The sequence below is a fragment of the Capra hircus genome, chromosome 29, assembly GCF_001704415.2.
Source record: "Capra hircus breed San Clemente chromosome 29, ASM170441v1, whole genome shotgun sequence".
Lineage (NCBI taxonomy): Eukaryota > Metazoa > Chordata > Mammalia > Artiodactyla > Bovidae > Capra > Capra hircus.
The window spans coordinates 8,583,209-8,600,101 of NC_030836.1; the positions used below are offsets into that span (position 1 = coordinate 8,583,209).

At 41.4% G+C, this 16,893-nt stretch overlaps 1 protein-coding gene across 2 annotated transcripts in view; it reads right to left on the reverse strand.

The window, feature by feature from the left end:
- CCDC81 (coiled-coil domain containing 81) overlaps positions 1-14,741 on the reverse strand; it is a 41,967-nt gene extending 27,226 nt beyond the window's left edge. Inside the window, exons 1-4 of one of the 2 annotated variants that reach the window (XM_005699439.3) lie at positions 14,663-14,741; positions 8,868-8,929; positions 5,541-5,697; positions 3,809-4,065 (exon numbers count right to left, since the gene is read on the reverse strand). In XM_005699439.3, coding sequence (XP_005699496.2) covers positions 3,809-4,065; positions 5,541-5,697; positions 8,868-8,929; positions 14,663-14,741 — 555 coding nt within the window. The remainder of the gene's footprint in view (positions 1-3,808; positions 4,066-5,540; positions 5,698-8,867; positions 8,930-14,662) is intronic. The other variant, XM_005699440.3, reaches the window with a different exon arrangement.

The window sequence follows — 16,893 nt, forward strand, 5'->3', positions numbered from 1 at the left end:
CATACACAAAAATAAATTCAAATAGATTAAAGATCCAAATGTAAGACCAGAAACTATAAAACTCCTAGAGGAGAACATAGGCAAAACACTCTCCGACATAAATCAAAGCAGGATCCTCTATGAACCACCTCCCAGAATACTGGAAATAAAAGCAAAAATAAACAAATGGGACCTAATTAAAATTAAAAGCCTCTGCACAACAAAGGAAACTATAAGCAAGGTGCAAAGACAGCCTTCAGAATGGGAGAAAATAATTGCAAATGAAGCAACTGACAAACAACTAATCTCAAAAATATATAAACAACTCCTGAAGCTTAATTCCAGAAAAATAAATGACCCTATCAAAAAATGGGCCAAAGAACTAAACAGACATTTCTCCAAAGAAGACATACAGATGGCTAATAAACATATGAAAAGATGCTCAACATCACTCATTATCAGAGAAATGCAAATCAAAACCACATTGAGGTACCATTTCGCGTCACTCAGAATAGCTGTGATCCAAAAGTCTACAAGCAATAAATGCTGGAGAGGGTGTGGAGAAAAGGGAACCCTCTTACACTGTTGGTGGGAATGTAAACTAGTACAGCCACTATGGAGAACAGTGTGGAGATTCCTTAGAAAACTGGAAATAGAACTGCCTTATGACCCAGCAATCCCACTGCTGGGCATACACACCTAGGAAACAAGAATTGAAAGAGACACACATACCCCAGTGTTTATCACAGCACTGTTTACAATAGCCAGGACATGGAAGGAACCTAGATGTCCATCAGCAGACGAATGGATAAGAAAGCTGTGGTACATATACATGATGGAATATTACTCAGCCATTAAAAAGAATACATTTGAATCAGTTCTAATGAGGTGGATGAAACTGGAGCCTACTATACAGAGTGAAGTAAGCCAGAAAGAAAAACTCCAATACCGTATACTAACACATATATGTGGAATTTAGAAAGATGGTAATGATAACCCTATATGCAAGACAGTAAAAGAGACACAGATGTATAGAACAGTCTTTTGGACTCTGTGGGAGAGGGAGAGGGTGGGATGATATGGGAGAATGGCATTGAACATGTAAATTATCATATGTGAAACAAAATCGCCAGTCCAGGTTTGATGCATGAGACAGGGCACTCAGGGCTGGTACACTGGGATGACCCTGAGGGATGGGATGGGGAGGGAGGTGGGAGGGAGGGTCAGGATGGGGAACACATGTACACCCATGGCTGATTCATATCGGTGTATGGCAAAAACCACCATAATGTTGTAAAGTAACTAACCTCCAACTAAAATAAGTTGAAAAAAAAATAAACAGTTTCAGTTAGCCCTGTTAAATGATTGTTTCACTGCCTCCTTAAAGTCTGCAATGTCCAACTTAGCATGAAGGTCACCAGCTATAACAGTTAACAGTGAATGGTCAACTATGAAATTTCTTCTAAACAATGCAAATTAAAAGCTGAATATACATTTCTATGACTGGAATTAGATTTTTCTGTAGACTTTCATTAAAACAAAATAGTGTGATTGGCACAAAAAGAGTAATTAGGAAGTCTTGGCTTAAAATTCAGTTCCACTGCTGAACTCCCAGACTTCAGGTTCCCACACAACCTCTCTGAACCCCATTTTTCTCACTGGTAAAATCAGGATAATAATTCTGGTTGTATAAAGTTTTGAGAGTCAAATAAAATAATATATGTAGAAAAAACTTTTTAAACTATAAGGTACTAGCCTATAAAATGTTCATAATTATGAGTTTCTACTACTGTTTATAATTTTTCAGTTGGCATTGACACAAAACTTAGTTTCTTAACCCTTCTAACTTTTTTGTCAAAGAGTTAATCATCTATAAACAAGCACTTCTTTGACTTGGGGTAACTGCCATTTTAAATATGTCAACCTTATTGTTGTTGTTTTAGTTGCTAAGTCCTGTCTGACTCTTTACGACCCCCTGGACTGTAGCCTACCAGGTCCCTCTGTCCGTGGGATTTTCCAGGTAAGAATACTGGAGTGGGTTGCCATTTCCTCCTCCAGTGGATCTTCCTGACCCAGGGATTAAACCTGTGTCTCCTGCATTGGCAGGCAAATACCATTGAGCAACCAAGGAAGCCCTTGTCAATCTTAAAGATAACACATTTACAAATTCAGAAAGGGGTTAGGAAGAAAGAAGAATGGAACTGGAGGAATCAACCTGCCTGACTTCAGGCTCTACTACAAAGCCACAGTCATCAACACAGTATGGTACTAGCACAAAGACAGAAATATAGATCAATGGAACAAAATGGAAAGCCCAGAGATAAATCCACGCACCTATGGACACCTTATCTTTGACAAAGGAGGCAAGAATATACAATGGATTAAAGACAATCTCTTTAACAAGTGGTGCTGGGAAAACTGGTCAACCACTTGTAAAAGAATGAAACTAGAACACTTTCTAACACCATACACAAAAATAAACTCAAAATGGATTAAAGATCTAAATGTAAGACCAGAAACTATAAAACTCCTAGAGGAGAACATAGGCAAAACACTCTCCGACATAAATCAAAGCAGGATCCTCTATGACCCACCTCCCAGAATTCTGGAAATAAAAGCAAAAATAAACAAATGGGACCTAATTAAAATTAAAAGCTTCTGCACAACAAAGGAAACTATAAGCAAGGTGCAAAGACAGCCTTCAGAATGGGAGAAAATAATAGCAAATGAAGCAACTGACAAACAACTAATCTCAAAAATATACAAGCAACCCCTGAAGCTCAATTCCAGAAAAATAAATGACCCTATCAAAAAATGGGCCAAAGAACTAAACAGACATTTCTCCAAAGAAGACATACAGATGGCTAACAAACATATGAAAAGATGCTCAACATCACTCATTATCAGAGAAATGCAAATCAAAACCACATTGAGGTACCATTTCGCGTCACTCAGAATAGCTGTGATCCAAAAGTCTACAAGCAATAAATGCTGGAGAGGGTGTGGAGAAAAGGGAACCCTCTTACACTGTTGGTGGGAATGTAAACTAGTACAGCCACTATGGAGAACAGTGTGGAGATTCCTTAGAAAACTGGAAATAGAACTGCCTTATGACCCAGCAATCCCACTGCTGGGCATACACACCTAGGAAACAAGAATTGAAAGAGACACGTGTACCCCAATGTTCATCACAGCATTATTTATAATAGCCAGGACATGGAAGGAACCTAGATGTCCATCAGCAGACGAATGGATAAGAAAGCTGTGGTACATATACACAACGGAGTATTACTCAGCCATTAAAAAGAATGCATTTGAATCAGTTCTAATGAGATGGATGAAACTGGAGCCTATTATACAGAGTGAAGTAAGCCAGAAAGAAAAACACCAATACAATATGCTAACGCATATATATGGAATTTAGAAAGATGGTAACAATAACCTTATATGCGAGACAGCAAAAGAGGCACAGATGTATAGAACAGTCTTTTGGACTCTGTGGGAGAGGGAGAGGGTGGGATGATTTGGGAGAATGGCACTGAAACATGTATAATATCATATAAGAAATGAATCGCCAGTCCAGGTTTGATGCAGGATACAGGATGCTCGGGGCTGGTGCACTGGGATGACCCAGAGGGATGGTATGGGGAGGGAGGTGGGAGGGGCATTCAGGATGGGGAACATGTGTACATCCATGGCGGATTCATGTTGATGTATGGCAAAACCAATACAATATTGTAAAGCAATTAGCCTCCAATTAAAATAAATAAATTGAAATTGAAAAAAAAAAAAAAAAGAAGGGGTTAGGAGAAGGAAAACAGTAATTTACATTTGTCAGGGCTTTTGCCAAAGCCCCGCTTCCATCCATTGTACAAAGGAAGTCCTTATAGAATCTCATCTTGACTTTGCTGTCTTTGATCATGAGGACCCCAATTCCTTTGAATGTGAACTCCACATTTTGTTTGATGGAAATGGATCGTGACAAAAAAAGCAGTGTCTCCTTCACACATCCTTCCACTATATCTCTGCTAAATGGACCCTCCAAGGATATCATGACAAAATTAAGTGGAACTATTGGGATATCACCTAGAGGAGAAAGGGGGAGAGCAAAGAATTGGAGATTATAACAAAGACATATCATACACACTCACAAATAATCACTTGATTCTCACTTAATACTTAAAAACAGAACCGTACCTGTGAAGCCTTCAGTTGTACTCTTTAATGCTCAATTAAAATTTCCCCAAAAGTAGAATGTTTTTGCTCAGAACAAGCACAATTAGCTTTCTAAACTGTGCTACAGACAAGCTTTTCATTCTATCTTGTTGAAAGAGAAAGCCCACACAAAGCAATGAAGACCAGGTGTAGTCAAAAATAAATAAATTTTTAAATGGTCGAAAAATCCATCAAATTTACCATACAGAATACAGGCATAACAAATTCTAAGTATAGCTTGTTGGTATTTGTTTTTCCAATATACCATTTTTTGGTAGAAAGTTACTCTGCAAATTAACTTCCAGAGATGTTAATTGAAAGGCAAGTTCCAGCCCTTTCACCTTGTCAATATTGGGGGTAGATGAAGTCTCTTCATCCAGATATAAGTCTGATGCAGGAGGGCATGATAAGGAAAGTCAAAAGGAACACAACCAGAAATTAGGAGGGAACCCTCCTACCACGAGTAACCAGAGCAGGTATCACACAAAGCCACACCCTGAAACTGGAATGCAAGTATCCTGGGGAAGGTGTCATGTCTCCCCCACATGTCTCTAGCATGTGGGACAAGGCCTGCCATGTCGTTAGCCCTTAGTAAATATTCGTGGAAGGGAAAAAGGAAGGAGGGAAAAGAAGGAGGAAGGAAGGGAATAAGGAAGCAAAGGAAAGAAGGAAGATTTTAGGATGTGAGAGGTGTATAAGGTATTAAGTCTTTACAGAATTATTAACCTTCTGCTACTAAGTCGCTCCAGGCAAGAACACTGGAGTGGGTTGCCATTTCCTTCTCCAATGCATGAAAGTGAAAAGTGAAAGTGAAGTTGCTCAGTAAGTGTCCGACTCTGTGACCCCATGGACTGCAGCCTACCAGGCTCCTCCGTCCATGGGATTTTCCAGGCAAGAGTACTGGAGTGGGGTGCCATTGCCTTCTCCATTAACCTTCTAACAACTTTTAAATTTCAATAATTTAGATGATATACAATAGAAACACAGTTGATCTTTTCCCAGTTGATATTAAATGTGATTCTTCCAACCAGTAACCCTAATTAACTTTCTCTTCTTTACGACCACTTTTAATTTCTTAGATCTGAAATAAGAATAAAAATCTGTATGAGTCAGTGATGTGCCTTGATGTCACATCTGGCCTTGAGCTTCTGAGGTTGAAAATGACCTATGAGAAGACTGAATATTATTCCCTACCTCAGCCCTTCCCTCTGACAAAGGTACCACATGAAAAGAGAGCTTCTCAAAGCAAAAACCAGTAAAGCAAAAACTGGCCAAGCATTGCCTTTTCATTTTCATCCCCAGGCTAGTCACATACTGGGAAAGTCTTTAAAATAAAATCTATTTACCAGGAGTATATACTCTGTTTTGTTTGAGTCCATGCATCTGTACTAACTTCTCTGCCATGATAAATACCGGCCTCTGAATTAGGAAAAACTTCTTGTTTCCCACCTCAAGCTTTTGTCTCATGAAAGTGAAAGTTCCAAGTCCAGGAATCTGAACTCCCTGAAAAGACAAAGGGAAAAAAAAAAAAAAAAAAAACAGAGAATTCATTGAAATGTAAAGAAAAATAATCCTTTGCACTGTTATACCAAAGCACATGAAGAAATTTAAGCATGTGCCTTAAAATTCAGTGCTCTTTATGACCCATTATAGCTTTAGTATTTCATGACTCTAAGTTTTCAAAGAAGTATAAAATGTAATATCTCAATCCACAGTGCTTTGCTGATCCATCATCTTCATATCATTTGAAGGCTGTGAGGACTAAAAAAAACATGTATGGGGACTTCCCTGTGGTCCAGTGGCTAAGACCCTGCGTTCCCAGTGCAGGGGGCCTGGGTTTGATCCCTGGTGGAGGAACTCAATCCCATATGCCACTACTAAGACCTGGTATAGTCAAATAAATAAATATGTTTTTTTAATGTATGGATGTCATAGCTGCTTTTAATCTTTATCTAAGATTACTCTAAGCAGAGATTTTGCCAACAAAGGTCCGTCTAGTCAAGGCTATGGTTTTTCCAGTGATCATGTATGGATGTGAGAGTTAGACTATGAAGAAAGCTGAGCCAAAGAATTGATGCTTTTGAACTGTGGTGTTGGAGAAGACTCTTGAGAGTCTCTTGGACTGCAAGGAGATCCAACCAGTCTATTCTAAAGGAGATCAGTCCTGGGTGTTCATTGGAAGGACTGATGCTGAAGCTGAAACTCCAATGCTTTGGCCACCTCATGCAAAGAGTTGACTCACTGGAAAAGACCCTGATACTGGGAGGGATTGGGGGCAGGAGCAGAAGGGGATGACAGGGGATAAGATGGCTGGATGGCATCACCGACTCGATGGACATGAGTTTGCGTGAACTCCGGGACTTGGTGATGGACAGGGAGGACTTGCGTGCTGTGATTCATGGACTCTCAAAGAGTCGGACATGACTGAGTGACTGAACTGAACTGAACTAAACTGAAGATTACTCTTGTCCTAAAAAGAGATGGAAATACCAGACCACCTTACCTGCCTCCTGAGAAATCTGTATGCAGGTCAAGAAGCAACAGTTAGAACCAGACTTGAAACAACAGACTGGTTCCAAATCGGGAAAGGAGTACATCAAGGCTGTATACTGTCATCCTATTTATTTAACTTATATGCAGAGTACATCATGCGAAATGCCAGGCTAGATGACACACAAGCTAGAATCAAGATTGCTGGGAGAAATATCAATAACCTCAGATACGCAGATGATACCACCCTTATGGCACCCTTCTTCATTGGAAGAAGAACTAAAGAGCCTCTTAATGAAAGTGAAAGAAAAGAGTGAAAAAGTTGGCTTAAAACTCAACATTCAGAAAACTTAAGATCATGGCATCTGGTCCTACCACTTCATGGCAAATAGATGGGAAAACAATGAAAACAGTGACAGACTATTTTGGGAGTTTCAAAATCACTGCAGCCATGAAATCAAAAGACACTTGCTCCTTGAAAGAAAAGCTATGACCAACCTAGACAGCATAATAAAAAGCAGAGACATTGCCAACAAAGATCCATCTAGTCAAAGCTATGTTTTTTTCAGTAGTCATGTATGGATGTGAGAGTTGGACTATAAAGAAAGATGAGTGCCAAAGAATTGATGCTTTTGAATTGTGATGTTGGGAAAATCCCTTAAGAGTCCCTTGGACTGCAAGGAGATCCAACCAGTCAATCCTAAAGGAAAGCAGTCCTGAGTGTTCATTGGAAGGACTGATGCTGAAGCTGAAACTCCAATACTTTGGCCACATCACCAACTTGATGGGCATGAGTTTGAGCAAGCTTCGGGTGTTGGTGATGGACAGGGAGGCCTGGCATGCTGCAGTCCATGGTGTTGCAGAGAGTCGGACACGACTGAGCGACTGAACTGAACTGACTGAAATTGTGTGACAGTTTAAATTTTAATCCCTTGCCATCAGGGGGAAAGAATTTCTGCTTCCTCATTCTCTTTCTCTTTTTAAAACCATTTATCTATTTCTTTACTTGTCTGCGCCAGATCTTAGTTGTGGCACACAGGGTCTTGATCTCCGCTGCGGCATATGGGATCTTTTAGTTATGGCATGTGGGATCTAGGACTCTAAACAGGGATCAAACCCAAGCCCCTGGCATTGGGAGCATGGAGGATTAACCACTGGACCACCAAGGAAGTCCCTCTCATTCTTTATGGTAGGTTTAATGTCCCTCACTTAAAATCAGACAACCCAAAACATACAGGATACGTGCTATAGTGTGGTGATCTTGGTTAATGTGCAGAAGCAAAAGACTGTGGCTATCACTCTAGGCCTCTGTCTTCCTGGAAACATCATACATCACAGGTTACAAAGTCAAATGCTACAGGAGCCAAGAAAGGATGCAAGGGAGTGAAGGTACTGAGCCAGAGAATATGATGGCTAAGGACTGCATGCCCCATCTAAAGGGGAGAGACCCTTGTCAGCTTCAGCCAAGTGTCACATGTACTGAACAAAAACTGATTTTGTTAATTGGCTGATTTTTCAAGAAAAAAAAAAATCTGTACAAACTCTCCCAATTTTAAGTTCTGATGACTAATTTAAATTATCAGATCAAACAAAATAGATTGCACGGATGAATTCAGATCAAAGGTTCTCATATTGGGACCTCTGAGTAGGATATAAACATTTCACAATATCCCAGCACCCTCGAAACTCCCAACATCTCTGTTCAGTTCTGTGGCATCCAAACTCAAGACTTGATGGGAAGAAATAGCCTATCCCTGGACAAAGGTTCTCATTTTTGGCAAGTAGAGTTCAGTCTCTGACTGCCTTCTTACATTTCATTTAAAATCCATTTCCTGCAAGGAGGCAAGACAAGAAGCATCATATCCTCCTATAGCCACTCCAGGAACTACCAGATCACAGATGAACAGAATTCATCTACTTTCTCTATACACACCTGGGCTGATCAGTGATACACTTCCTATCACTGGAACAGCAGAACTTTCACATTTGTTACCTAAGGGTGAAATCCGTATCTGTTAAATCTACCAACCACAAGTCCTAAATGTGAGCATCATAAAATCACAAGATTGCAGGTTACACTGGATGGCTCTAAAATCTGCTATCTTGCTCCCAGCAAAACTACTGGAGACTAAGGAGGAAACATTCTTTGATGTCTTATATTAAAATTAAAGTATAAATCTTACCTTGTGTAAGGATAGCTGCCGTTCCACAAATTCTGACACATTTCCCCAAATAGTAGAAACTTCTGAAATCCAAGGTGAATAAAATATAATGTATGAGTAATTTATGAAAGCACACCTGTGATAGCATCTTAGTGTTCAGAAACAAAAACGTGAATACGAAATACAGAATAAATAATTTACATTATTTATTTTAAGTGACAATAATTTCTAATTAATTAAAATTAACAGAAAATAAAATCACTCCCCAAAGTTAATTTTCCTAATAAGCAAAGTTAACTAGCTTTAAATTCCAAAAATGTGAAAGAGGAGGCAGAAGAGAAAGAGAAGGTGGAGAGGAAGGGGAGAAAATCTTTGTAGAATAAAGGGAAATGTCACACCTGGCCCTTTATTCTATAAACATAGTTGTTGTTAGTTGTGTCAGACTCTTGGCTGGCCCATGGACTGTAGCCTGCTAGGCCTCTCTGTTTCTGGAATTCTCCAAACAAGAATACTGGAGTGGGTAGCCATTCCCTTCTCCAGGGGATCTTCCTGACCCAGGGATCAAACCAGGGTCTCCTGCATTGCAGGCAGATTCTTAACCGTCTGAGTTAACCTAGTATTATCTAGCCTTTTATTTTTTTATATAAATACACATGTGCCTGTGCTGAGTCTCAGTTGCAGCACAAGGGATCTTCAATCTTCATCAAGGCATGTGGAACCTTTAGTTGTGGCATGCAGGATCTTTTTTCAGTTGTGGCTTTTGAACTCTTAGCTGCAGCATGTGGGATCTAGTTCCCCGACCAGGGATCGAACCAGGGCCCACTGCATTGTGAACATGGAGTCTTAGCCACTGGACCACCAGGGAGGTCCCTAATCTAGGCTTTTCTTAATGACCCATTCAAGAAGCTTCTAAGAGTCTACACTGTGCCATCTGATTAACATGAGCCTCCATTCTCACACCATTCCATAATATAGGAAGGAGGCCAGGGCCACTAAAGCATGAAGGATCATTGTCTGTACATTAACTCTCTCTGCACTTCAACTGTCTCTGCACTTTTATTTTTGCTTCATTCTTGACTGCTTTCACCCTCAAGTAGTCACCACTGGACTCGGGCTGTCACTCCTCTCTGCTACGAGTGCTCTGCAGGCTCACCACCCAGTCTGAATTCACTGCTTCTGATCACCTGTGCTCTTGCATCCAACAAATATACTAACATTATGTCTAAAACAATAATTTTTAAAAACAGACTTTGGGGTAAGGGCCCAAAGGGCTTTACTTTGTATTTGGACATAGACTTCACACTCTCTACTTTGAATGATCAGAGGGAGGCCTTCTATGCTTGTTTTCTTGTTCTGAGCTATGTTCCAGGAAAGCTGTGGTATAAAAATAAGTAGTTGTCAATTACTAGTGTTAATGTATGATATGAAGGAATCCTCTGGGTATAACTAATACTCCTAAATACAGAAATCCATGTCTGTGTTGACATTTCCATTCCAAACTTAGTCATGAGTTTATTACAGATATTTTCCACTAGTGAACTCTTTCCGCAAATCAAAAGAGTGCTGTGTTTTAATTCTCAAAAGAAAAGATCAAGAACAGTGGCAAATACCAGCTTACCACTTCTTGGGCACAAAAACCCATTTTTTCCCCATTTTAGAAACTGCTTGATTTACTCTTGTAACTGTTTTTCCTAATGGTTTAAACCACTACCTAATGTGGAAAATTGCACTCATTTAATCCTGTATATCAGCATTATAAATATTTTTATTAATACGCCAGAGAATGAACAGGATGGGCAATAAGAAGCAGCAGTGACTCATGGGTTTCCCTAATGGCTCAGTGGGTAAAGACTCCATCTGCAATGCAGGAGACACCAGTTCGATACTGAGAGGGTAACAGGCAGGAAGGCTAGGGGTCTCCAAACAAAGGAAACAGACTGCAAGTGTCAGACGTTTTTTATCTCTTTCTTAAGCGGCAGGAGGAAACTACACGTATTAGATTTTTTTCCCTTCTCCATACAAATTTAAAAGGTTTCTCTTAAAATTTTGTGTTGCCATGATGACACCTGGTTCCACCTGAACTTAACTCTTCTCAAACCTTGAGCTAACCAATGCATTTTTCTTATGGAAATATTTTTTAAGCTATGTTAATGAACTATGTATTTACCCTAGACTCTGAGTTTCTCCACTTAAGACACAGAACTGATAAGGGCTCCACAAACCGGTATGTTTTACTCATACATTGTTCTCCTAATCTATGTTAATGAAAGTGTACATTTACTTGGAAACCTGCCTTTCTGCAAGATTCATGTCAATCATTATATGGCCTGGGATGACTCACCTGGTACCAATGTTATCTCAAAATGTATGTTGTGGGTGAGGGGCCTGGTGACAGTCTTTCAGTTTTGAGACATTTCCTTTCTCTAATTAGCAATCTGCTGGTAGCTATATAACACTGAGCTAAAGACTAGCAGGGGGCACTCTTTCTGCCCCCTTCTGATGTGTATGTCAGAAGTTTTCTCTATCTCTTTTATACTTTAATAAAACTTTATTACATAAAAGCTCTGAGTGATCGAGCCTTGTCTCTGGTCCCAGATTGAATTCTTCTCCTCTGGAGGTCAAGAACTCTGGCATCTTTCACAACTCAGCTACAACCTTTCAATCCCTGGGTTGGGAAGATCCCCTGGAGGAGGAAATGGTAACCCACTCCAGTATTCTTGCTGAAAAGACCTGTAGACAGAGGAGCCCAGCAGACTACAGTCCAGAGTCGGACACGACTGAGCATGCGTGCACAGATGGAAGTGACTCTTATGAGCCTCGAGGAACAAGTTGGGTGATGGAAACTCACTCACCAAGAAAACTGGGACTGCATGCTACAGCGAGCTGGATGCCAACTCTGCCCTTCACTCTAAATCATGGATATACAGTTTATTAAATATACTCAAGTATTCCTTCTGCTCTGTCCCATTCTACTCTATTTCCCACTCTTACTCACCCTTACAGACAAAAGAATTCTGTCTGCTGCTGGCTGCTAAGAATTAATAGTCTCAACTGTTTCCTGAATTCAAATTCTCATCATGACTAAAAATATTTAATTCACTAATGTTACAGAATCTCAGTAGCCAGACTTACAAGAAGGCTTTTCAGAGTCAAAACTGTTAAGCCTTTCACCTAGAGTGATGATACGCAGCTCACATTTCAGGAAAACAATCTATACCAAAATGAAATGATTTAATTAGGGCCAGGAGAAATTGTATAGCTGGCAACCAGACCCTACTGAAAAGACCTGACTGAGTTTAATTAGAAATTTGAAGATCCTCTTTCCTCATTTGAAAGATACATTCAAGTCCAACTGTGTCATTTTACCCTATAAAATCTAATGGCGGGAGTGGGGGGCCTCCCTAGTGGCACAGTGGATAAGAATCTGTTTGCCAATGCAGGAGACACGGTTTAGATCCCTGATCGGGGAAAATCCCACATGCTGCAGGGCAGCTAAGCGCATGGACTACAACTACGGAGCCAGTGCTCTAGAACAAGGGATATATTGCAACTACTGGAATCTGCGGGCTCTCCTTGTGGCTCAGCTGGTAAAGAATCCGCCTGCAATGCGGGAGACTGGGGTTCAATCCCTGGGTTGGGAAGATCCCCTGGAGAAGGGAAAGGCTATCCACTCCAGTATTCTGGCCTAGAGAATTCCATGGACTGTAAAGCCCATGGAGTCGCAAAGAGTCGGACATGACTGTGCGACTTTCACTTCACTTCACTTCACTTCACTTCACCGGAGTCTGCACACCCTAGAGCCTGTGCTCAGAAACAAGAGAAGCCACCACAGCGAGAAGTTCTCATGCTGCCCGTAGAAGGCAACCCCATCTCGCTGCAACTAGAGAAAAGGCTACAAGCAATGAAGACCTGGCACAGTCAGAAATAAATAAATAAAATAATAAAAATATAATAGGCAAAGTCTTATTAGAGCAGAGTTTATTATTCTAAGCTGAAATTTTATATTTTTCACTGAAGGAAAAGGAAAACATGTACATAATTTCCTTCAGGAAATGAAGCCTTTAAGCCTCTGTAATTCAAATGGAACAGACCTGGAAATCTTGCTGACTGTGATTTCTAACTTTGATTTTTTTTCCATGCTCCAAAGTGTCAGGAAAAGAATCACTAAATCTCAAAAGAAAAATACTTCTAATCCAGTCTAAAAAGCAATCTAAAGAGTATGCTACTGTTATATTTTTAGGAACGCTGAGGTTATTTATTGTGACCAAACACTGAAATACCAAGAACCACAAGAAATCATCCCTGGATGTACCTTCCATAATCAATTCAACCTTCATTTAACTTCAGATTCTAAACATTTTGTGCTTTCAAAACCGTATTTTTAAACACAATGCCAAATGTATTCCAGGTAGAAACACTTTACCTTATATATAATCATTATTTTAAAAAAAAGACCAAGTGCCCATTATGTATATTACAGAATAATCTATACTTGAAATAGATACTAATATCAAAAGGAAAAGATAAGTCCCCTAACTTTATAAAACATAAAACTAAAATACTGATATACAAACAGAACAAATTATTATAGAGTGATTTAGACAAGGAAACATATTCCCAGAGCATAGTGCAGTGGAAAGGCACGCTGTGCTGTGTGTCTGGAGGCCTACAGCCTTCCGGCCCCCATGGACTGCTCGCTGTGCAGCCTTCGATAGTTTCGACCGATTCCCATCTGTAAAATGATGATTGTTCCCTCCAAGTACTACTGTTGTTCTCTAGTTGCTCAGTCACGTCCAGCTCTTTTGTGACCCCATGGACTGTACCCCGCCAGGCTCCTCTGTCCTTGGGATTTCCCAGGCGAAAATACTGGCATGGGTTGTCACAACTACTGAGCCCTCGGGCTGCAACTACTGAAGTCGGTTCACCTAGAGTCTGTGCTCTGCAACAGGAGAAGACGGTGCAGGGAGAAGCCTGAGAACCGCAACAAAGAGGAACTAACCCCTGCTCGCGGCAACTGGAGAAAGCCCGGGCAAAGCAATGAAGACCCAGGACGGCCAAAAATGATTTCTTTTTTTTTTTAAATCTCGATGTCACTTTGAGAAAGAAACTGTCTAACCAAGCCTAGCAAATTTTCTATAGAGGATGTCAAGTCTTCTTCCAAACAGCCATTTCCTTTTTTTTAATCTCAGTTTGTTGTTGGTGTTTTTTAACTTTTTTGGCTGCCACAGGCAGCATGCAATATCTCACTTCCCCAGCCAGGGATGGAGCCCATTCACCCACTCCCCTCTCTGAAGCCCAGAGTCTTAACCACTGGACCACCAGGGCAGTCCCTTCATCTCACTTTCTTAACACAAGCCTGAGATACCAGCCTTGCCGGAATTCTGAGAAGGAGCCATTTGGGGTGGTTGTTTGTAGCCAGCATGTATTGAGACTTACTCCACGTCCCTACGTGTACATTATCTCATTTAATTAAACCCCCCTCAGCTGGCCCCTTTCTCTCATTAAAGAAGTCAGTAAACAAAAGTGTCTTAAGACTTAATGCTCGGAAGTGCAGGTGGTCTGGGTTCCATCCTGGGTCAAGGAAGTCCCTCCCGCACCGAGCAAGTGAGTTAGCAAGGGGCAACTAAGACCCAGCGCAGCTAAAGAAATGAAAAGAGCCTTTGGACGTCCACCACGAGTCGGCTGTGATTACCAGCTGCTTGACAAGGCAACACGGGCCCTTCAAGGCCCTCCAGAGACAGGCGATGGGGAGAAGCCCTTAGCTTTGCCCCAAGCAGGTAAAGGCTCGTCCTCAGCCCCCAGCCCCTGTCGCTTACCCTCCTGGCTCAGCGAGGGCAGCGTGGGCAGCAGGTGCCTGCCGACGTCCTGCAGCGAAGGGAGGATGGTGTCCAGCATCTCTGGTCCCCTGTCGGCCAGATGCTGCCTCTTTTCTTCTTCAGATGGAGTTTACACAAACGTGGTTGTCCCACTCTCCAGCCTCCCTCTCCTGGGAAATTTGGATGTACCTTAAAAATTACCAAGTCTCGATTTTTTTTTTTCTTTCTTAAACGTTTTTTTCTTGCCGTCCCCCGCCCCCTGCCCCCGACTCTGGCTCTCCCTGAAAGGTGCCCACCACAGGAACTCAGAGAGCTGTTCGGCACTTGAATTAAAAAGCGCAAATCCAAGCTCTGGGGACCTCTCCGAGGCCCACTGAGAGGGTCAGCCGGAGCGCGGAGCGGGGTAAGGGGACCGCGGGAGGGCGGGCCCGCCGAGAGCCAGGGAAAAGCGTGTTGCTAGGACGCGATAAAGGCTCGCTCCGTTGCTAGGGAGTCCGAATAAGGCCGCGGCCCAGCCCCCTAGGTGTGTCTGGTCCCAGGTGGGCCGGTTGAATCAGAGCTCCAGGCAGAGAGAAATTGGGAAGTAACAATGTTTTTTATTTATTTTTCTTTCCCTTTCCTTCTTGCCCTGAGCAGCGAAGAGACGTGTCGCTTTGGTAATCACCCTGGACAAATCTGGAAATAAGCGTTTGTCCCGAGTGATGGACTTTCTGAGTCTCTGGGTCTGTTTGAGAGTTTGAGTGCAAGCTGGAATTTGTCTCCTGTCTGATTTTTCCTAGACTCCTCTCCCAGGAAATGGAGGGCAGGAGGACTGGGGAGGGAGTCGACTTCTTTTTCATTACAGTCAGCTTCTTCCTTCTACACTTAATGAATCTCCTCCTGCAGAACTGTTTTCATACTCTCTCCTCTGCTGACAATGAATTATCACAAAGCAAGCATGCTCATGTAAACCCCATTCAGGTCAAGAAATAGAACTCCACCATTACCACAGAAATGCACCTCATTCCCCCTCCCGACATAATTCCAACAAATACCATCAATTAATTTTACCTGTATTTGAACTTTTAGAAGCATACAGTATGTATGCTTCGGTGTATGGCTCTGTCACTAAACATTGTGAGATTCCTCTGTGATTTCTTCAGTAGCGATTTGTTCATTTTCACTGTTGCATGTTATCCCTTTGTGTGACGATTGCACACTTGATTTATCCATTCCACTGTTGAGGGAGACATGAATTGTTTCCCTTTGGAGCTATTAGGAATAATGTTGCTGCAACCATTCTTGAACAAACTTTTGTTTTGGCTGTGCTGGGTCTCTGTTGCTAAGTGCTGCTTTCTCTAGTTGCTGAGATCAGGGGCTTCTCATTGAGTGACTTCTCCATATTAACTCTCATATTTGAGATATGAAGACAATGTAACAGCTGTACAAGGAGGGGGAGGTTACTTCTGAGACGACTGGTTTGAATGCTTAGCAAAGAGATTTGGGATTTACTTGGAAGGTGTAGATGGCTCCTGAAGGCTTTGGGATAAGATGACGTGATCACTCACACAGACTATTATATTCTTCAGTATTAAAATGGAGTTGGTATTTCATTATGTGGCATAAAGAATCTGTATGTCAGATGGAAACTATTCAGTTGATCCTCAAACAGTACAAACCTGAACTGCCCAGGTCCCCTTGCATGCAGATTTTTTTCACTAAATATATATGCTATAGTAACACAGATCCTGGAATAGCTGAATCCATGGATGTGGAACAGCAGATATCAGGGTGGGGGTAGAGGGGCATGAGGGATACTTGACTGTAAAGTTGGGGAGGGGGTTCCACTGTGGGGAGGGTTGGCACTCCAAACCTCACCCGCTCCCATTGTTCAAGGTCAACTGCAATCAGAGAAATTTCTGACAGAGATGAGGGAAAGCCACCCAATAACTAAAAGCATAAAAGCATGTCTTGGGAAGATTGACCCCAGAGTGATTTATGTCATTGGGAGTGACAGCTGTTTATAAACGCTTGACAGATGAAATGGCAAAGATGTAACACAACTGAAGAAAGGTAAATTAGATAATATTACAGATGAGAATACTTTGAGACTAAGCTATGGAATAATCTCCCAAGGAAGAAATGTAGGAAAACTCAAGTCAGACTATTAAAGAAAAAGAACACGTCAAGTAATAAGATAGCACACTATCACCACTCTACCTGGTGCACTTGCAGGATAAAGGTCTAATAGA